Here is a 15,801-nt window from a genome sequence, read left to right on the forward strand (position 1 = left end):
TTAGATCTTGAGTTGTTTTTGTTTTTGTTTTAACAAGGTTTAGATTATTTTGCCCTTCACAGGTAGACTAAGAGGAAATAGGAAAGCAGTAAAATGAATAGAATCAGTTATCCACCACTGAAATGAACTGCCTTATAAGGAAACTACTTCACAGTCAAGTAGCAACAATGATCAGATGTAAAAAGGATTATTTCTACATCAGATATAAAATAGGAGGCAGTTGTTTTGTTGGCTTCTCGCTGTTGAAAAATAAACTGAAATCAAAATTTAAAACATGCCAACTATAATTGTCCCAAAGAAAATGAAATCTAACAAAGCATGTATAGAATCTGTAGGCTGAAAATTATAAAATGTTGATGAAATTTTTAAAAAAAAACCTAAGTAAATGGAGAAACATACCATGTTCATGGATTGGAAGGCTCAACATAATAAAAAATCAGTTCTTCTCATATTAATCTATAAATTTAACAATTCCTATCAAAATTCCAGCAAGGTTTTTGTAGATATAGACAAGCTTATTCTAAAATTTATATAGAAGGGCAAAGGACCAAGAGTAGCAAAGACAAATTTGAAAGAATAAAGTGGGAGAATTTAACTCTACCTGAGTAAAGTCTTCCTATATAGCTACAGTAATTACAGATGGTGTGGTACTGACAGAGGAACAAATACACAGATCAACAGAACAACAGAGATTCCAGGCATAAAACACAAACCCAACCAATTTTTGACAAAGGTGTGAAAGCAACTCAGTGGAGAAAAATACAGGCTTTTAAACAAAAAGTGCTGGAAGCAACTGAACAGCCATATGCAAAAAAAGAACAAAAATGAATTTAAAACAAAACCTTTTGGGGGGGGGGCAAGGAGAAAATCTTCAGAACTTAGAGCTGGAGAAAGGGTTTTTAAAATTGGCACCAAAGGCATGACCCATAAAAGTGAAAAGTGATAAATTAGACCTCATCAAAATTTAAAAATTTTGTTTGTGAAACCTTGTTAAGAGGATGAAAAACAAGCTACAGATCAGAGAAAACATATAAGAACCATATATTTAACAAGACTAGTTTCTAAAATATAAAATTTCAAAACTACAGTAAAAGAAACAGTTCAGTTTGAAATGTTAAGAACATGAACACATTTCACTGAAAAGAATATGTGGATAGCAAATAAGTAAGATGAAAAATGTTTACCATCATTTAGCCATCAGGGAAATGCAAGTTAAAACCATGCTGCAGTATCACTAGACACCTACCAGAAGAGCTAAAATTAAAAATATTAATACTACCAAATGCTAGCAAGAATGCAGAGAAACTGGATCACTCATACAATGTGAGAATGTGAAATGCACAGCCACTCTGGAAAATATTTTGGCAGTTTCTTATAAAACTGAATATGCACTTATAATACAACCCAGCAGTTGCACTTGTGAACATTTATCCCAGAGAAATGAAAACTTATGTTCATACAAAAACCTGTACACAAGTATTCACAGCATTTGTAATAGCCCCAAATTGGAATCACTCCATTTTTAATAGCCCCAAACTGGAAACAAACTAATGTTCTTCACGGGGTGAACAAATAAATTTTGGTATATTCACACCATGGAATGCTCTGCAGCAATGAAAAAAATACTATGCATGCAACAATTTTGATAACTCTCAAGAATTATGCTCAGTAAATGTGCCGCTTTGGATTTATGATGTCCCCCAAAACACCATGTTCTTTAATACAATCTTGTGTGGGCAGATGTATTAGTGCTGATTAGGTTGGAATCTTTGGATTAGGTTGTTTCCATGGAGATGTGACCCCCCTAATTGTGGGTAATACCTGATGAGATTATTTCCATGGAGGTGTGGCCCCACTCACTCAGCATGGGCCTTGGGTAGTTTACTGGAGCCCTATAAAAGCTCAGACAGGAGCTCATTGCTGCAGCTTAGAGAGACATTTTGGAGAACGCCATTTTGAAATGCAATTAGAAAGCAGGCGCTGCCCATATGCCTTTCCAGCTAACAGTCCTTCCAGACGCCAATGGCCTTTCTCCAGTGAAGGTATACTCATGTTTATGCCTCGGTTTGGACACTTTTATGGCTGTAGAACTGTAAATGTGTAACCAAATAAAACACCTTTATAAAAGCCAATTCCATTTCTGGTGTTTTGCAAATCGGCAGCATTAGCAAACTAGAATAGTAAAAAACACCAATCTCAAATGGTTACATACTGTAAGATTACAGTTATATAACATTCTTGAAATAATGAAACTACAGAAATGGAGAACAGATTAATGGTTGCCAGGGGTTGGGGGGGGAGTGGAATGTGACTATAAAGATAGGCTTGTGGTAGAACAATTCTGTAACATAATTGTGGTTGCACAAATCTACAGGTGATAAAATTACATAGAACTATATATATATACACACACACAAATAAGTGCGTGTAAAATTGGTGAAGTCTAAATAAGCTCTATTGATTGTACCAATATCAATTTTCTGGATTTGGAAACTGAAAGATACATGGGACCTCCCTGTACATTTATCTCTGCAACATCCTATAATCTGTAATTATTTCAAAATACAAATTTAAGACAAAAAAAGTTGGGGCAGAATAATTTTATAACTGAAACAGACGTTACTATGTTGATATATACATATTTCTTAATGAGCCAAGGAATGAATAAAATGATTTACTGTAACTTCATATTAAAGAAAACCAAAATAAGCTTTTAGTGAAAAATCGCTTGTCATTTTCAGTAGAAGTTCAATTCTTAAGAATTTAGTTATTACTAGAAAGGTGAACCATTATATTTTTCAGGAACTTAAAGAATTGAGCCTGATCTTTTTTACGTGAGATGAAAGAATCAAGGAAGAGTGAGCTGTAATTAGTGTGGTATTCAAGATTATCCATCATCTGGTCCTAATCCATTTAACTACTTCTTCCATTATTTTCAAACATCAACCTTTTATTCCAGCCACGTCTGTGTTCCTCCCTTACTGTTTTCTGGACATGCCTGCTCCTCTTCTGTGCTAATGTCATTAGCCTCCTGGTCCTCAAAGCATACAGACCTCTCCCCTGCTCTGGCAGCTAATCTCCCTAATCTCACATGTATTCTCAACATTCCTACTGCTTCTATTTACAATACATTTATCTAGATTTAAATTAGCCCTGACTTTGCACTTCACATCTTTTCCCTTTCTAATCCATCCTACATGCTAGTGCCAAATTAATCTTAAAACACACCTTGGCATGGCAGTCAAGCCCCTAAGAACCCAGGTCATTTCCAGCCTTCCCTAGGCCACACTAAACTGAACCATCCTTTTCTGTGTGCGTGCTTATAATCCCTTTATTTACTCTTCCTGCAGCCTGGGATGCCCTTCATGCTGTCTTCACTGAAGGTCTATATCCTTCATGCTTCAGTTTAAATTTCACCTTCATAAAGTCTTCCTTAATTACGTTTTTCCCCCAGAAGTCCTCTATGGACTCCCAAGCAGAAGTACTCTCTGCCTTTCCTTAAATCATCTTTTGCCACTACCCACTTTATAGCTTACACACACATTCATATCCTCCCATAAAAGAGAATACTAAGGGGAAGGGACAAATTGTATCTATTTCAGATATTCTCCTAGTAGTGTACTAGAAAACAATAAGCCCTCAAATACCGAATAAATAAAATGTTCACTCTCAGCTCCAAGCCTTTTCTTATTCTGCTCCCACAATTTGAACTGACTTGTTCTCTATCTCTGCCTTTATCCAAGTCAACCCATCCTTCAAGCTACAATCTCACAAATATTGCAGTCCAAATTAATCTCTTTTCTCCAGCAATATAGGTTATGTTTACTTCTGTAGTCACATACTGTTTTCAAATGTTGATGAACCTCTCAAGTTTATGTCCTAATTCTCGACCATCATTCTCAATACTGTACCCTACCCAACCCCCCCAAAAAATTCCACCTCATGTTTCCACCTCCTTGAATCTATTCACGCTGTTTCTCATCCTATTCCATTTTTACCAAACTTCTATCATCCTTCAAAGCCAAATTGAAATGGAATTCCCTTCAGTAAGTCCTCCCCTCATTCTTTCTTAGGTTTACTCTCACTTTCTAAGATTTCGTACCATTATTTTCATGGTGCTTATCACATTTCAACTCATATTCAATTGCATTTATGTCTGTGTCTTCCATAATTTAAGAATTCAGAGCAGGACTCCTAAACTTTCATCTCTTTCCTTCACAATCAATCACAGGCATTAAAAGCATGATTGCTGCATTTGAATGAATACTTTAAAAAAATAGCACAAGTAGTAAAATGTTTACATCTGAATTATTTTCAGGAGAACTAAAGCATATAAAAGCAACCCTGTAATAATACCTTGAGAATAGATCTTTTAAATTCCCAGAAATTATTTTCAGCAATAATTAGGTTCTTCCAAAAATAAACATATTTCTTTGCATTTTACTAAAGCCATACTTTACCTATACTTTTGATGAATGGGATTTTGTATAGAAATAAGTAGCTTATTTTATATGGAGAGGTTTAGTGCAATTTTTCAATATAAAATGTCTTCTGTTACAAGTATGTAATTTTAAAAGACATAAAACCAAAGTTTTACCTATATTTACTATAATAAAAAATTATAAACAGAATATCATGGTGGATAGAGTAGTTCTATTTTATGATGCTTTTCATAATGTAACTCTTAGACTGTTCTTAATGGTGATGGTTCATGTTTTGAACATAACTTGGCATTAGATACAAACAGATCATTGGTTTGTTTATTCTCTAGAAAAAAAATTTAAGCCAGCACTTTCCTTCACCTCTTATACCATGTTTCTAAGTTACCCAACTTTTGTTCAGTGTGCTATGGGAATAAAAAAATAATTTCAATATGAGCCTAAACCAATAATAAATTCCTCAAATATATCAAAAATGGTATTTTGTTAATTTTGCTATGCTATGACACTGGCATCTTCAACTTATCAGATAAAATTTTATTATAGCATGGCTGACAACATACATATTTTCTTGTCCTAACCCCAAATAAATTTGAATTATGCTTTTAAAGCAACTGAATTTTAAGAAGCTCTATTTTTTCCATAATTAGCTTAAAAGTATTTTCAAATTTTTGAAAATTATTTCAAAAATAATTTTTATAAGTCAAGAGTCTGATGAGGTATTTTAAATTACACTTTCCTTATCAAGGCAATAAACAGCATAACTTTATTTTCATTTTTCTGATTTACCCAAGATCATGAAATAAACACAATTCATTCATTATTAAAAGAATTTGGTAAAACCACCATTATGTTAGAAATAATTGCAAGACAAAAATACCTCTGAAGCATGAAAATTTAAGTATAACTGCAGACAGTTTCAGCACTTGCAATACTAAAAAGTTAATCAAATTACTATTTCTTGTATTCATTCAATCTATAAAGTAATGAGAATCTTGAATTACTGATAAAATATTTCTTCTCTATTCCTTTAGGCTTCTTTTATGCCTATTAAATATGTGCATGTTATAAAACTATGTCAATTTTCCGTTCTCTAAAATGGTACTATTCTTTTTCCATAATTGACAAAACATTATTTCCTCTTTCCCATAACACAGAGGAGATGGCCGCCAACTCTAGTATTAGTCTTACTCCACCTAGAGTTGTTAGAAAACCAGGAATGGTGCTACCGTTTTTGCTATCTTAAGTAACGAGAAGACAACTGACTAGAGAGCCAAAAAATAAACTTACTCTCACATTAGACACATCTCACGTATTCAAAATGTCAGACTTCCAGGAATTTCAACCAGAATTTCTAATAGACTTTCTTCCCCTTCAATTTTTATCAAGCATGTATTCCATATTGTTCATTCATTAGCCTTGAGTAAATTTAGCAGCAAGTTTAATATTTTTTGGCTTGTCTGGGTGGTATCAAGGCTTGTTGTCTACGGCTTTCTTAACCACGTAAAGTACGAAGCAAGAAAAACAAACAAAAAAAACTTCTTTGGTGTAATGAACAGTATTAAAAAGGCCACTTTCTTCTCAGAAGGACTCTCAAGAATAAAACTCAGAATTCTGAGTAAAAGAAATTTTGACATTTTATTCAGGTAGTTAACCTATTTTTTCCAAGAAAGCTTGTTTAAATTCTCCCCAGTCTACAGCAAATTAATGATGTTTAGAAACTAGATGGGAGAGAAGGGAAAAGGAGAAAGCATCTCAATGAACTGTGAAAAAAATGTTTAACAAGGGGAATCACCACTGAAGAAATGTTAAAAGGAGACAATACAAAGGCATCACCTAACCTAAGTCATTAAGAGTAAAGACAAGATTTACCTCTCATATCTAGAGCCCTTGAGAGGACCATGTTAGAGCACCACACAAAACAAATGTTCACAATCTCTCACTAATTAGGAAATGGTTAACATGTTAAGAATAGTGTTTTGAAAAGCATGAAATGTTTAATACCTTCTAGAAAAATCATCAATAAAATGGTTTAAAAATTGCTTAAAGAGCAATCAAAACTGGGCTCTAATGACATAATTCTTCATTGGACAATTCATACCCAGAGGTAAATATAATACAGAAGGACTAAGACATAAATGAAATGTATCACAAAACGTAATATATTCTACACAGGGGTTTGGTTAAATTAGAGAGAAACAAGGACTGTCACTGGATCTGTTCTAAAGTAGGCTCTTGGATTCTAGAAGAGATGTATTGACAATGGCATACAGGAACCCAACCATGCTTCCATTACGTCTTAGATGAGCCAATTGGCTTTACCTCCCAAAACCCTCTCCAACAATTTTCATCTCCTTAAACTTCCATGTCTCCTTCAGGAAAAAAGTTTATCTTCAGGAGTATCTAAGCAGGCTTAACATATTTTAAAGGGGACTCAAGTCCTCATAAAATCTCTGCCTGTTAATGCCTCGATAGGTAAAATTCTATAGGTAAAATCATCTTGTAGTACGCTAATAGTTTTAAAGACAAAATATTTAAAATATCAGTTATTAAAATAACACTAACTATAACCCATTGCTATTTGTAATATTGGATGTTGCTATTTAACTTTACAATTGCATTTCTGAGAACTTCTATTTCTTTATATAAATCATAACATATCATACCCTTGGGGCGTTATTGGTTAATAGAGTTCTGTTCGGGATGATGAAAAACTCTGGGGAATGGATGCACAACCACTGTGAATGCAACTAAGGTCACTGAATTGTATACTTAAAATGGGAAATTCTGTTATATATATTTTACCACAAAATTTTTAACATTGAAAAACTACATATGCAAATCTAAATAAATATATAATAATAGCCATGTAATTAAAGTTTTAAAATCACTCAAAAATTATTTTTTCAGCAAAAGTAAAACATCTGAAAATTTTATTAAAAATTGTCTTTGGTGAACTTTAAACTTTTGCCTGATATGAGAAAATTACTTTTATCTAACAGATATTAATTCACATAGTGTCAACCTTTTCAGCATTTGACATAATTAAGGATGGGTTGCGTAACTTTTATATAATTAAATAATAAAATACAAACCAGTTTAATTCTTCAAGCCCAAGTCACACACAGAAGCAATGAGAATCAAACATAACATCCCCAAGGGAGTCAAAGGTACCCAATAGGCATGTGCAGGCCATCTCTCGCAATACAACTTCAAGATTGAGTAATACAACAAAAGTCTTCCAATCATAGCCATCCATTTGCGAGAATTTTCTAACACTGATGTGGCCCACATTGTGTATCTTGCATTCATGAAATCAGTATCAATATCAATGCTGTTCATGTGATACCCAAAAAAGTTCAGAGTAATTAAATACCAAAGACTAATATTTTTTGTCAGATAGGGCTGAACTTTGGAGGGTCACAAACCACCATATTACTTAGGGTATTTTGTCCCCCATGAACCAATTTTTGCCCATTTGGGACAATATCACCCCCACTGAGACTACGTCTTTCAGGGTGGGGAAAAAAAAGGCAGTGAACACCTTTTAGTAAATACAAGGAAGAGAAAAAGATTCTGAATGGTGAATATTTTTTATCCAACAAGTACAAATACAGTGTTCCTTATCATCTATGAAGGTTTTGTTCATTTGCTTCTGCACTTAAATTCAGTGGAAAACTCCCCTGAATGATCACATGACTTAAAGATGTGGGGAAAGTAGGAGTTATATGCATCCAGTTTCTGCACTCATCCTCTCCAACAAAGAGAAAATGGGAGTTAGAAAAGAGGGATTTTGTGAGGTAGAGATGAAGTGAAGAAAAAAAAAAAAGTAAGCTGGTTAGTTTGCAATCTTATTCCAGTTTTAAATATAAAGAAGGCATAAACATCTTGGTTTATTTTTATTGCTCCAAGACATTTTGATTTTAGAACTGAAAAGTTACAAGTTGTTATACCTGCTCCCATCTACTTGCTCTTCAGAGAGCCAATCAATTTGCTTTCACAACTCCTACCATCTCCAAATTTATATCAGACAGACATCTGGCTTCTTGACTGCTACCAATTAAAAAAAATTTCGATGATCAGATAAAGATATCGCTTTACATTTAACTGCCAAGATTTTATTTTCCTGAGGAAAGAACACAGTTGATCAACTGCCACAGAAGAAACCAAAGGAGGCTTTTGAGAGTGTGTATTCATAGAAGTACTCAAACGTAATTGAGGAAAAACTCTCCACACAAACAGGGCATTTTTCACTATTTGCCAAAGCCACACAGGCATCACCTTTGTCATCACATCTTCACTCAAACAACTACAGAACTACATTATAAATTATAAAACAGTCCACTAGAATGATAGAAGTCTGATCATGTCCCAACCAAAACTTAATGGTACCTAGTAGAAACTCAATAAAGTAGTCCAAACACAGAATTAGTTATATACCAAACACTCACTAGATATCATGCTGAATATATGCATGATAGAAACCAAACATGCATACTTGCACAGACCTTGTAAAAAAGGGAGAATGGGAACCTCAACTCTCACAAATCTAGTGAACCTCCACTTCTGCTAAACTTTTAATAGTTTGATCTCATCACCCCATATTAAAATTTATATAATAACTTTGATAATTCATACTCTGATCTAGTTTGGTCATCTAAGGGTCTAAGAATCCATATTTGTCATTCAGCACCAAAGTAATTATTTAAAAGAATTTATTTTGAATAGAAATTAGATAAAAACTGAGCAAGGTACATTTTTACATCTTCTCTTTCTGTAGCCAAGGGGCAACACTTTTTTGGAAAAACTAGAAATCTTTTATATGAATCCTGACATCCTTTAACATATATACTTCCATGTAAATAAAAAGTAAATTGAGCTGAAAAGTGAATTTCTTTGAAGTCTAGGGACAGGGTAGATAGAAAAAAATATATGTCTTTCAAATATGAAGTATACAAGCTGGGTAAACTTGGTTTATTTTTTTTAAATGACCACTTAAGATGAACATGCAATTATTAATATTATTCTTGGGGGACAAGAGGAAAAAGAAACCAAAGTTTTCTAAAGATTAATTACCAAGTGAACATATTAGCAGTGGAACTGGAAAATCCTTATCTCCCTGGGCTATAAACAGTCAAGTACTGCACCAGTGTGTATTTTCAAGCAAATACAGAAGCAAAACAAATTAGCTCTTTAAAAAATACACACATTTAATGTTGGTCTGTTTTAATTCTAAGTAAAGCAATTCCAAAAATACAAACTGAACATCAGAGTCATGTGAACCACCATGATAAAATAAAACAGACATTCACAACAATTATGTCTAAAGACAGTTCAGCCTGATAAATCATCTTCCAAGTATGTTAAAAAAAAAGAATTACTAAAATACTGCTGGTGTTCAGTTAGAATTAAAGGACTTTGGGGAAAATGAAATAATATGATACAGGTGGAGTGAATAAGGTTACACGGGATTGACATTTTCCATTACCCCTAGATATAAACAAACATTCAAAAATCAACACAAACTCTGTGTTATTCAAAATATTGCAGCTGCAGGAAAGGCAACTTTAAATTAATAGCTAGGGGAAAAATCAAGTTTTGGTGGAGGTAAACAGAAGTGACAGTTTTTAATTTGCACTTTTGTAAAGCTCATTTATACCTGGTCAACCAGGAACCAAATGCAGGACAACGAAGTTCTCTGCTTCTTTTGGCTATAATGTGATAAGAAAAGGTCATCTTTTGAAGATGTTTAAAGAAATAAAGCAACTTTCTTTATAAGCAGTCAAATAATCAATTAATGGAATAAATAAGTACTAACCCACATTTTTACCACGCTGTAATCTCTACACTTTACACATTTTTCATCCTGGCGGCAAACTCCCCAATTTTTAGGCTAAAATCCACCAATCATTTTTAAGAGTAAAATGAATAGCCACCAAAATAAGAATATTCTTCTGTTTACTCTTTGGCTAAAAGAAGAAAACAAACAAACAAAACAAAAAGAAACAGAAGACAATTCTAACACTGGTGATAAAAGAAACTGTTTTTTTTACATGTAAAATAAAGTTATCACTTTAAATCTTGGTACATTTTATAAAAACAAGAGGTAATGTTGTAATAAAACAGCAGTAGCCCTGGCTGGCAACATACTGTTTGTTAACCCTGTGCAATAAAATACTTTGTTCATACTACACTTATTCAAACATGACTAACAAGTTACTACAGACATTTCAGGAATCTTTGTGGGACTCCCACAGACTTACTGTTAAAACTGAGAGACATATACAATCATAATGTGCCATGAAAACTTGAAAATGTTACTTCTGGTAGGAGATAATGTTCATATTTGAATTTGTTTTAGGTTCTGAACAGCTGAGTTACAAGGACTGAAAGTGGAAAGCATTCTAAAAGCCCATGAACACTGTTGTTCACACACTTCATGAGAACACACTAAAGTTGTCTGACACATTTCTCTTCATACATAGCAAGCAACAGCACCCAATAAAAGCCTGAGAAGAAATGCTGCTGTGTAAATACTGCAACTATTCCTGAAAAAAGAATTATGGGATATATACTCCAAAGCTGCCCATTCCCATAATTTGTATTGCATAGGTCACATAATCACACGCATATATATACACAGATGTGTATATATATGCACATGCAAAGAATATATTAAGACGACAATGAAGTCTAGTCACAGAGCAATTTACAGGCTCAATATATTTTTTACACTTTGAAAGAAAATTTCAATATTTTACAGTCTTTCAGTAGGCATTATATACACTGCACTTTATGAAATCTAAAAGGTATTGAAATAAATTTTTTCCAACATTTTGGTAACAAAACAGACAATGTTTCTCCAAACACTTGTGCTATCTACATGATCTGTTTGCTCTAATAACCATTAATCACAAAAACTGACTCAATGGAATAATTAGAAAAATTATCTAACACCATGCATGGGTTTGAATCATTTTTAATATTCTATCCTAGAAACATTCTACAAATCTCAAGATTTAAAAAATTAAGTCTCTGTTCTGATTTTTAAAAGATATCTTTTTATGACAATATCCGTAACATTGACAGGTACACGTTAAGGCTAGTATCATTTCCTTTTGTGAATTTTTTTGACTTTTTTTTTTTTTAAGAAAGATAGTAAAAGCCAGACTCCTTTAGGGTTCAAAATGTACCTACAGAAAATCAGAGTGCAGTGAACATAATGTTCAGTCCTACAGTCAGGATGCAGTTGCTCCTTCCCATTCCACAAGATACTGCACCTTTCCATCAAGTGTCACCCGACGAGCCAAAACTCGGTATTTTTCACCACATGCTATTCTACCTGCAGCACCAAAGTAACTGGTAATAGAGTTTTTTAAATGATTGAGTTGTAACTCCTGATCTGCTAAGTTATTCAGAATCTCTGTGTTGAGTTCATCAAATTGATAATCTTCTTTGCCTTCATCATCTTTGACAATTTCTGAATTCTGTGTCTGGAGTGCTCTTCTTGGAAGACGACCTCTTCTCCTCCGCAAATGTGGTATTGCAGCAGGCCAAGATCTTCCTGTACGAGTTCTTTTTCTGGAGTCAGATAATCTATGGAACAAAAAGGACAAAATCATCTACCTAAGCTTTCAAAACATCCTTCACCCACACAGTATGTTCCCTTATCACTGGATCACTCTATTGTAAATATATAGCTTTGTTGATATAAATATCAGGCCAACCAAAAATATGAATGTTATATAAATGGACTATTACTGATTGCTGAAGAGGTTCTCTTCCTTAACTGTTAATATTAAATATAAAAGAATCAAGCCAAATTTTTAATTAGGATGCCAACAAGGTAAATTCTCACCAACTGGCCCTACTCCATATGTACAATCTTATCAACAGTCTTAGCATTAAAAGGAAGACAATGTATTCATTAATTCATTTATTCAATGCAACAAATATTAAATAAGCAACCACTACATATAAGAGGCTGTTCCATTTTCTTAACCACCTGGTAGAACTAGAATAAAGGTACCCGTATTACCAATTCAGGGCCTACTGAAGTAAAGCAATGAACTAGAGTAAAAACAAACTAGAAGTCAGGGTACCCTGGGCCTAGCTCCAACTCTACTACTATGGGATTTTGGCAAATTCAAATCTCTTATGCTCTGTGTTCACAAACTAGATGAAGAGGTTTAACTAGATAATCTCTGAGGTCCTTTTCAGCTCAGATATTCAATGATTTTATGATATTATAAGAGAGGAAAAATATAACCTTAAAGCTAAATTCAAAGGCTTTACAGTAATACTATCTGGGTGAATCTCTTGGCTCACTCATACTTCCTAAACATGGGATTTTGGGCTTATTACATGAAACCCTCTAAGTCTCTATTTCCTCATCTATAAAATCATGAGAACAGGGCCTATAACTCAGAAGATTGTTTTAAGAATTAAATAAAATAATATACGTAAAAAAGCATAGCACAGAAAAAAGAAGAACGAGGTGAGGCAAGATGGTGGCATAGAGAGGAGGAGAATTTAGCTCATCCTCTTGGGTAGCTAGTAAATAGCCAGGAACTGACTGTAAAAACCATTTACAGGACTTCTGTGACCAGAAACACATAGTACAGAGTCTGTAATGGGTGGAAGTACAGAGATCACAGTGCACAACTGTCAGTAAAGTCTCCCAAACTGTGGAGGCTGGTGCTCCCCCCACCCCCACTGGAACCGCAGGTTGTTTTGGATTCACTTCTACTAGGAGCAAAGCAAGGAGAGCTCAAGCAAGCTCCAACTACAGATTTTAATTAACAAATCCAGACAGCTAAATACAAGCTCAGAGCACAGATAAACATAGAGCAACTAGAAAAGGAACCCTGAGGTCTCTCCCAGCAAAGAGGAGATGGGGCTCACAGAAAACAAAGGGAAAAAAAAAAGGAGGTTTTTGAGTGTGGAGCTCAAAATACCAGAAAAGGATTGTGCCCCAAGAAAAAGGACACACAGAGCCAGGTACCAAGTCCAGCTACTGAGTGGCAAATGCAGGGTGGTGAAGACTGTCTCTAAAAAGGATGAGTTTTTCTTCTTCTTTTTTTTTTAACATTTTAGCAGCCCATTAAAGAAACTCCCTGGCATTTTCAATTGTCCACACTTGCCCTGGGCAAGGATGGGGTTAAGAGAATTCTGAGAGACAAAGTAACTAGTCAGGTAAAGGAGATAATTCCCTAAAAGGCAGATCTTCCACAAGAAAAGGGGGGTGGGGAGGCAGGGCCCAGCACAAGTGGCAGCTCTCATTCAGAGAATCCAGACCCCAAGGGCTGGAAAACAGGAACAGCTTAAGCCCAACATCTGCCCCAGCCTCTGTCTCAACCACACCCCTGGTGAGGGACACAGTCTGCTGAGAATTAAACGCACTGTACCACTTCATACCAGTGGGGAGTTGCAGACTAATAAGTGAGACCTGCTAGGCAGGATAGGAAAAGCACACAATCAAGAGGGTTCACAGGGAAGAATGGCATCCTGTTGGGTCTCATCCTTAGGGAACTGTGATACTGATTACACCTCTTCCTGAGAAAATATGGCAAAAGAGATGAAGGATATAAAGACAACACTGTGTCACCACACAGAAGAACCTGAAAGCTTGAAAAAAACAAATGGCAGAACTTATGGGAATGAAAGGCCCAATAGAAAAGATGAAAAACACAATGGAGACATACAACAGCAGATTTGAAGAGGCAGAAGAAAGGATTAGTGAACTAGAGGACAGGACATCTGAAATACTACACATAAAGAAAAGATAGAGAAAAGAATGGAAAATACAAGCATTCATATTAAATGACAGACAACATGAAGCGCATGAATATATGTGTTATGGATGTCCCAGAAGGTGAAGAGAAGGGAAAGGGGGCAGAAAGAATAATGGAGGAAATAATCACTGCAAATTTCCCAACTCTCATGAAAGGCATAAAATTAGAGATCCAAGAAGCACAGCATAACCCAAACAGAATAGATCCAAATAGCTACTCCAAGACACTTACTAATCACGTTGTCAAATGTCAAAGACAAAGAGAATTCTGAAAACAGCAAGAGAAAAGCGATTTACCACATACAAGGGAAGCTCGGTAAGATAAGCGGATTTCTCAGCAGAAACCATAGAGTCAAGAAGGCATTGGTATGATATATTTAAGATACTGAAAGAGAAAAACTGCCAACCAAGAATTCTATTATTTGGCAAAACTGTTCTTCAAAAATGATGGAGAGTTTAAAATATTTTCAGACAAACAGACACTGAGGGAGTTTGTGAACAAACTGCTCTACAAGAAATACTAAAGGGAGCACTACAGGCAGATATGAAAATACAGGAGAGGTTTGGAGAAGAGTATGAGTATGGTTGAAAGAGAAAATCTAGGGGCATGTATGGCACCAGAAGGAAAGATAGAGGCTAAAAACTGGGACTGTATAACTTAACAAAACTTAGAGCACTCGGGCAAGATGGCAGCATAGAGAGGAGTGGAAGCTAAGTAGTCCCCCTGGAACAACTACAAAAAACCAGAAACAACTAGTAAATAATCCAGAATAACTGCGGGGGGACAAACGAGACCATCCACTCATCATACACCAACCTGAATTGGGAGGAATGCCCGAGAACACAGCATAAAATCTGTAAGTAAAACCTGCAGAACCAAGTCGTGAGACCCCCTACCCCATAGCCCGAGCTGCAAAGCCTCGTGGTGCCAGAGAGAAGCTCTCTCCCAGCAAGCGAATACAGCTCAGCTGAGCTCCAACTGGGGTTTTAAGTAGTGAGTGTGAACTGCTCACTACAGGTACGCATCCCCAAAAAACAGACAGAGGCTTTGGGTGACGACTGACCTGGGAGAGCCAGAGGGTCACCTTGGACTGCGTCTGAAGGGGACTATCTGTTTCTTTTTCAGCTCAGTGGAGAAAGCCCCAGTCATTTTCAGTTTCCAGGGCCGTGACTCGGGGAAGGGTGGAGACAGCACAAGCAGAGAGAGAGACCATTGAAATGCTAATGACCTCCACCTGGAGGGTCTGTCTTCTCTAGGAGGAAAGGGGTGGGGCCCTTTCCATTCAGAACCAGACCCCAGAGCCTAGGGGAACACTGCCACACCTCTTCACACCAGTCAAGAATTATAGGCTAACAGGCATCACCTGCTGGGCAGAAACGCACAGTGACCTGAGGCATCAAAGGGTGGAGCAATTTTCTAAGACACACCCACAGGGAAACCAGATACTGACTATTTCTTCCCTCTGGGACCTGAGCCTGTTCTGGTCTGGGAAAACCTGATTTGGATAACCAAGGAAACCATGCCTAGACAACAGAAAATTACAACCTACACTAAGAAAAACAAAGTTA

The 15,801-nt window shown here is 35.5% G+C and overlaps 1 protein-coding gene across 3 annotated transcripts in view; it reads right to left on the reverse strand.

Annotated features, from left to right (window-relative positions):
* Window positions 1–9,648: 9,648 nt before the first annotated feature.
* The window catches only part of MTF2 (metal response element binding transcription factor 2), a 103,877-nt gene continuing 97,724 nt past the window's right edge, over window positions 9,649–15,801 (reverse strand). For all 3 annotated transcript variants that reach the window (XM_037826622.1, XM_037826621.1, XM_037826623.1), the window contains one exon: window positions 9,649–12,035. In XM_037826622.1, coding sequence (XP_037682550.1) covers window positions 11,678–12,035 — 358 coding nt within the window. In that variant the 3' untranslated portion in view covers window positions 9,649–11,677. The remainder of the gene's footprint in view (window positions 12,036–15,801) is intronic.

Source organism: Choloepus didactylus, chromosome 2 (assembly GCF_015220235.1).
Source record: "Choloepus didactylus isolate mChoDid1 chromosome 2, mChoDid1.pri, whole genome shotgun sequence".
NCBI classification, from domain to species: domain Eukaryota; kingdom Metazoa; phylum Chordata; class Mammalia; order Pilosa; family Megalonychidae; genus Choloepus; species Choloepus didactylus.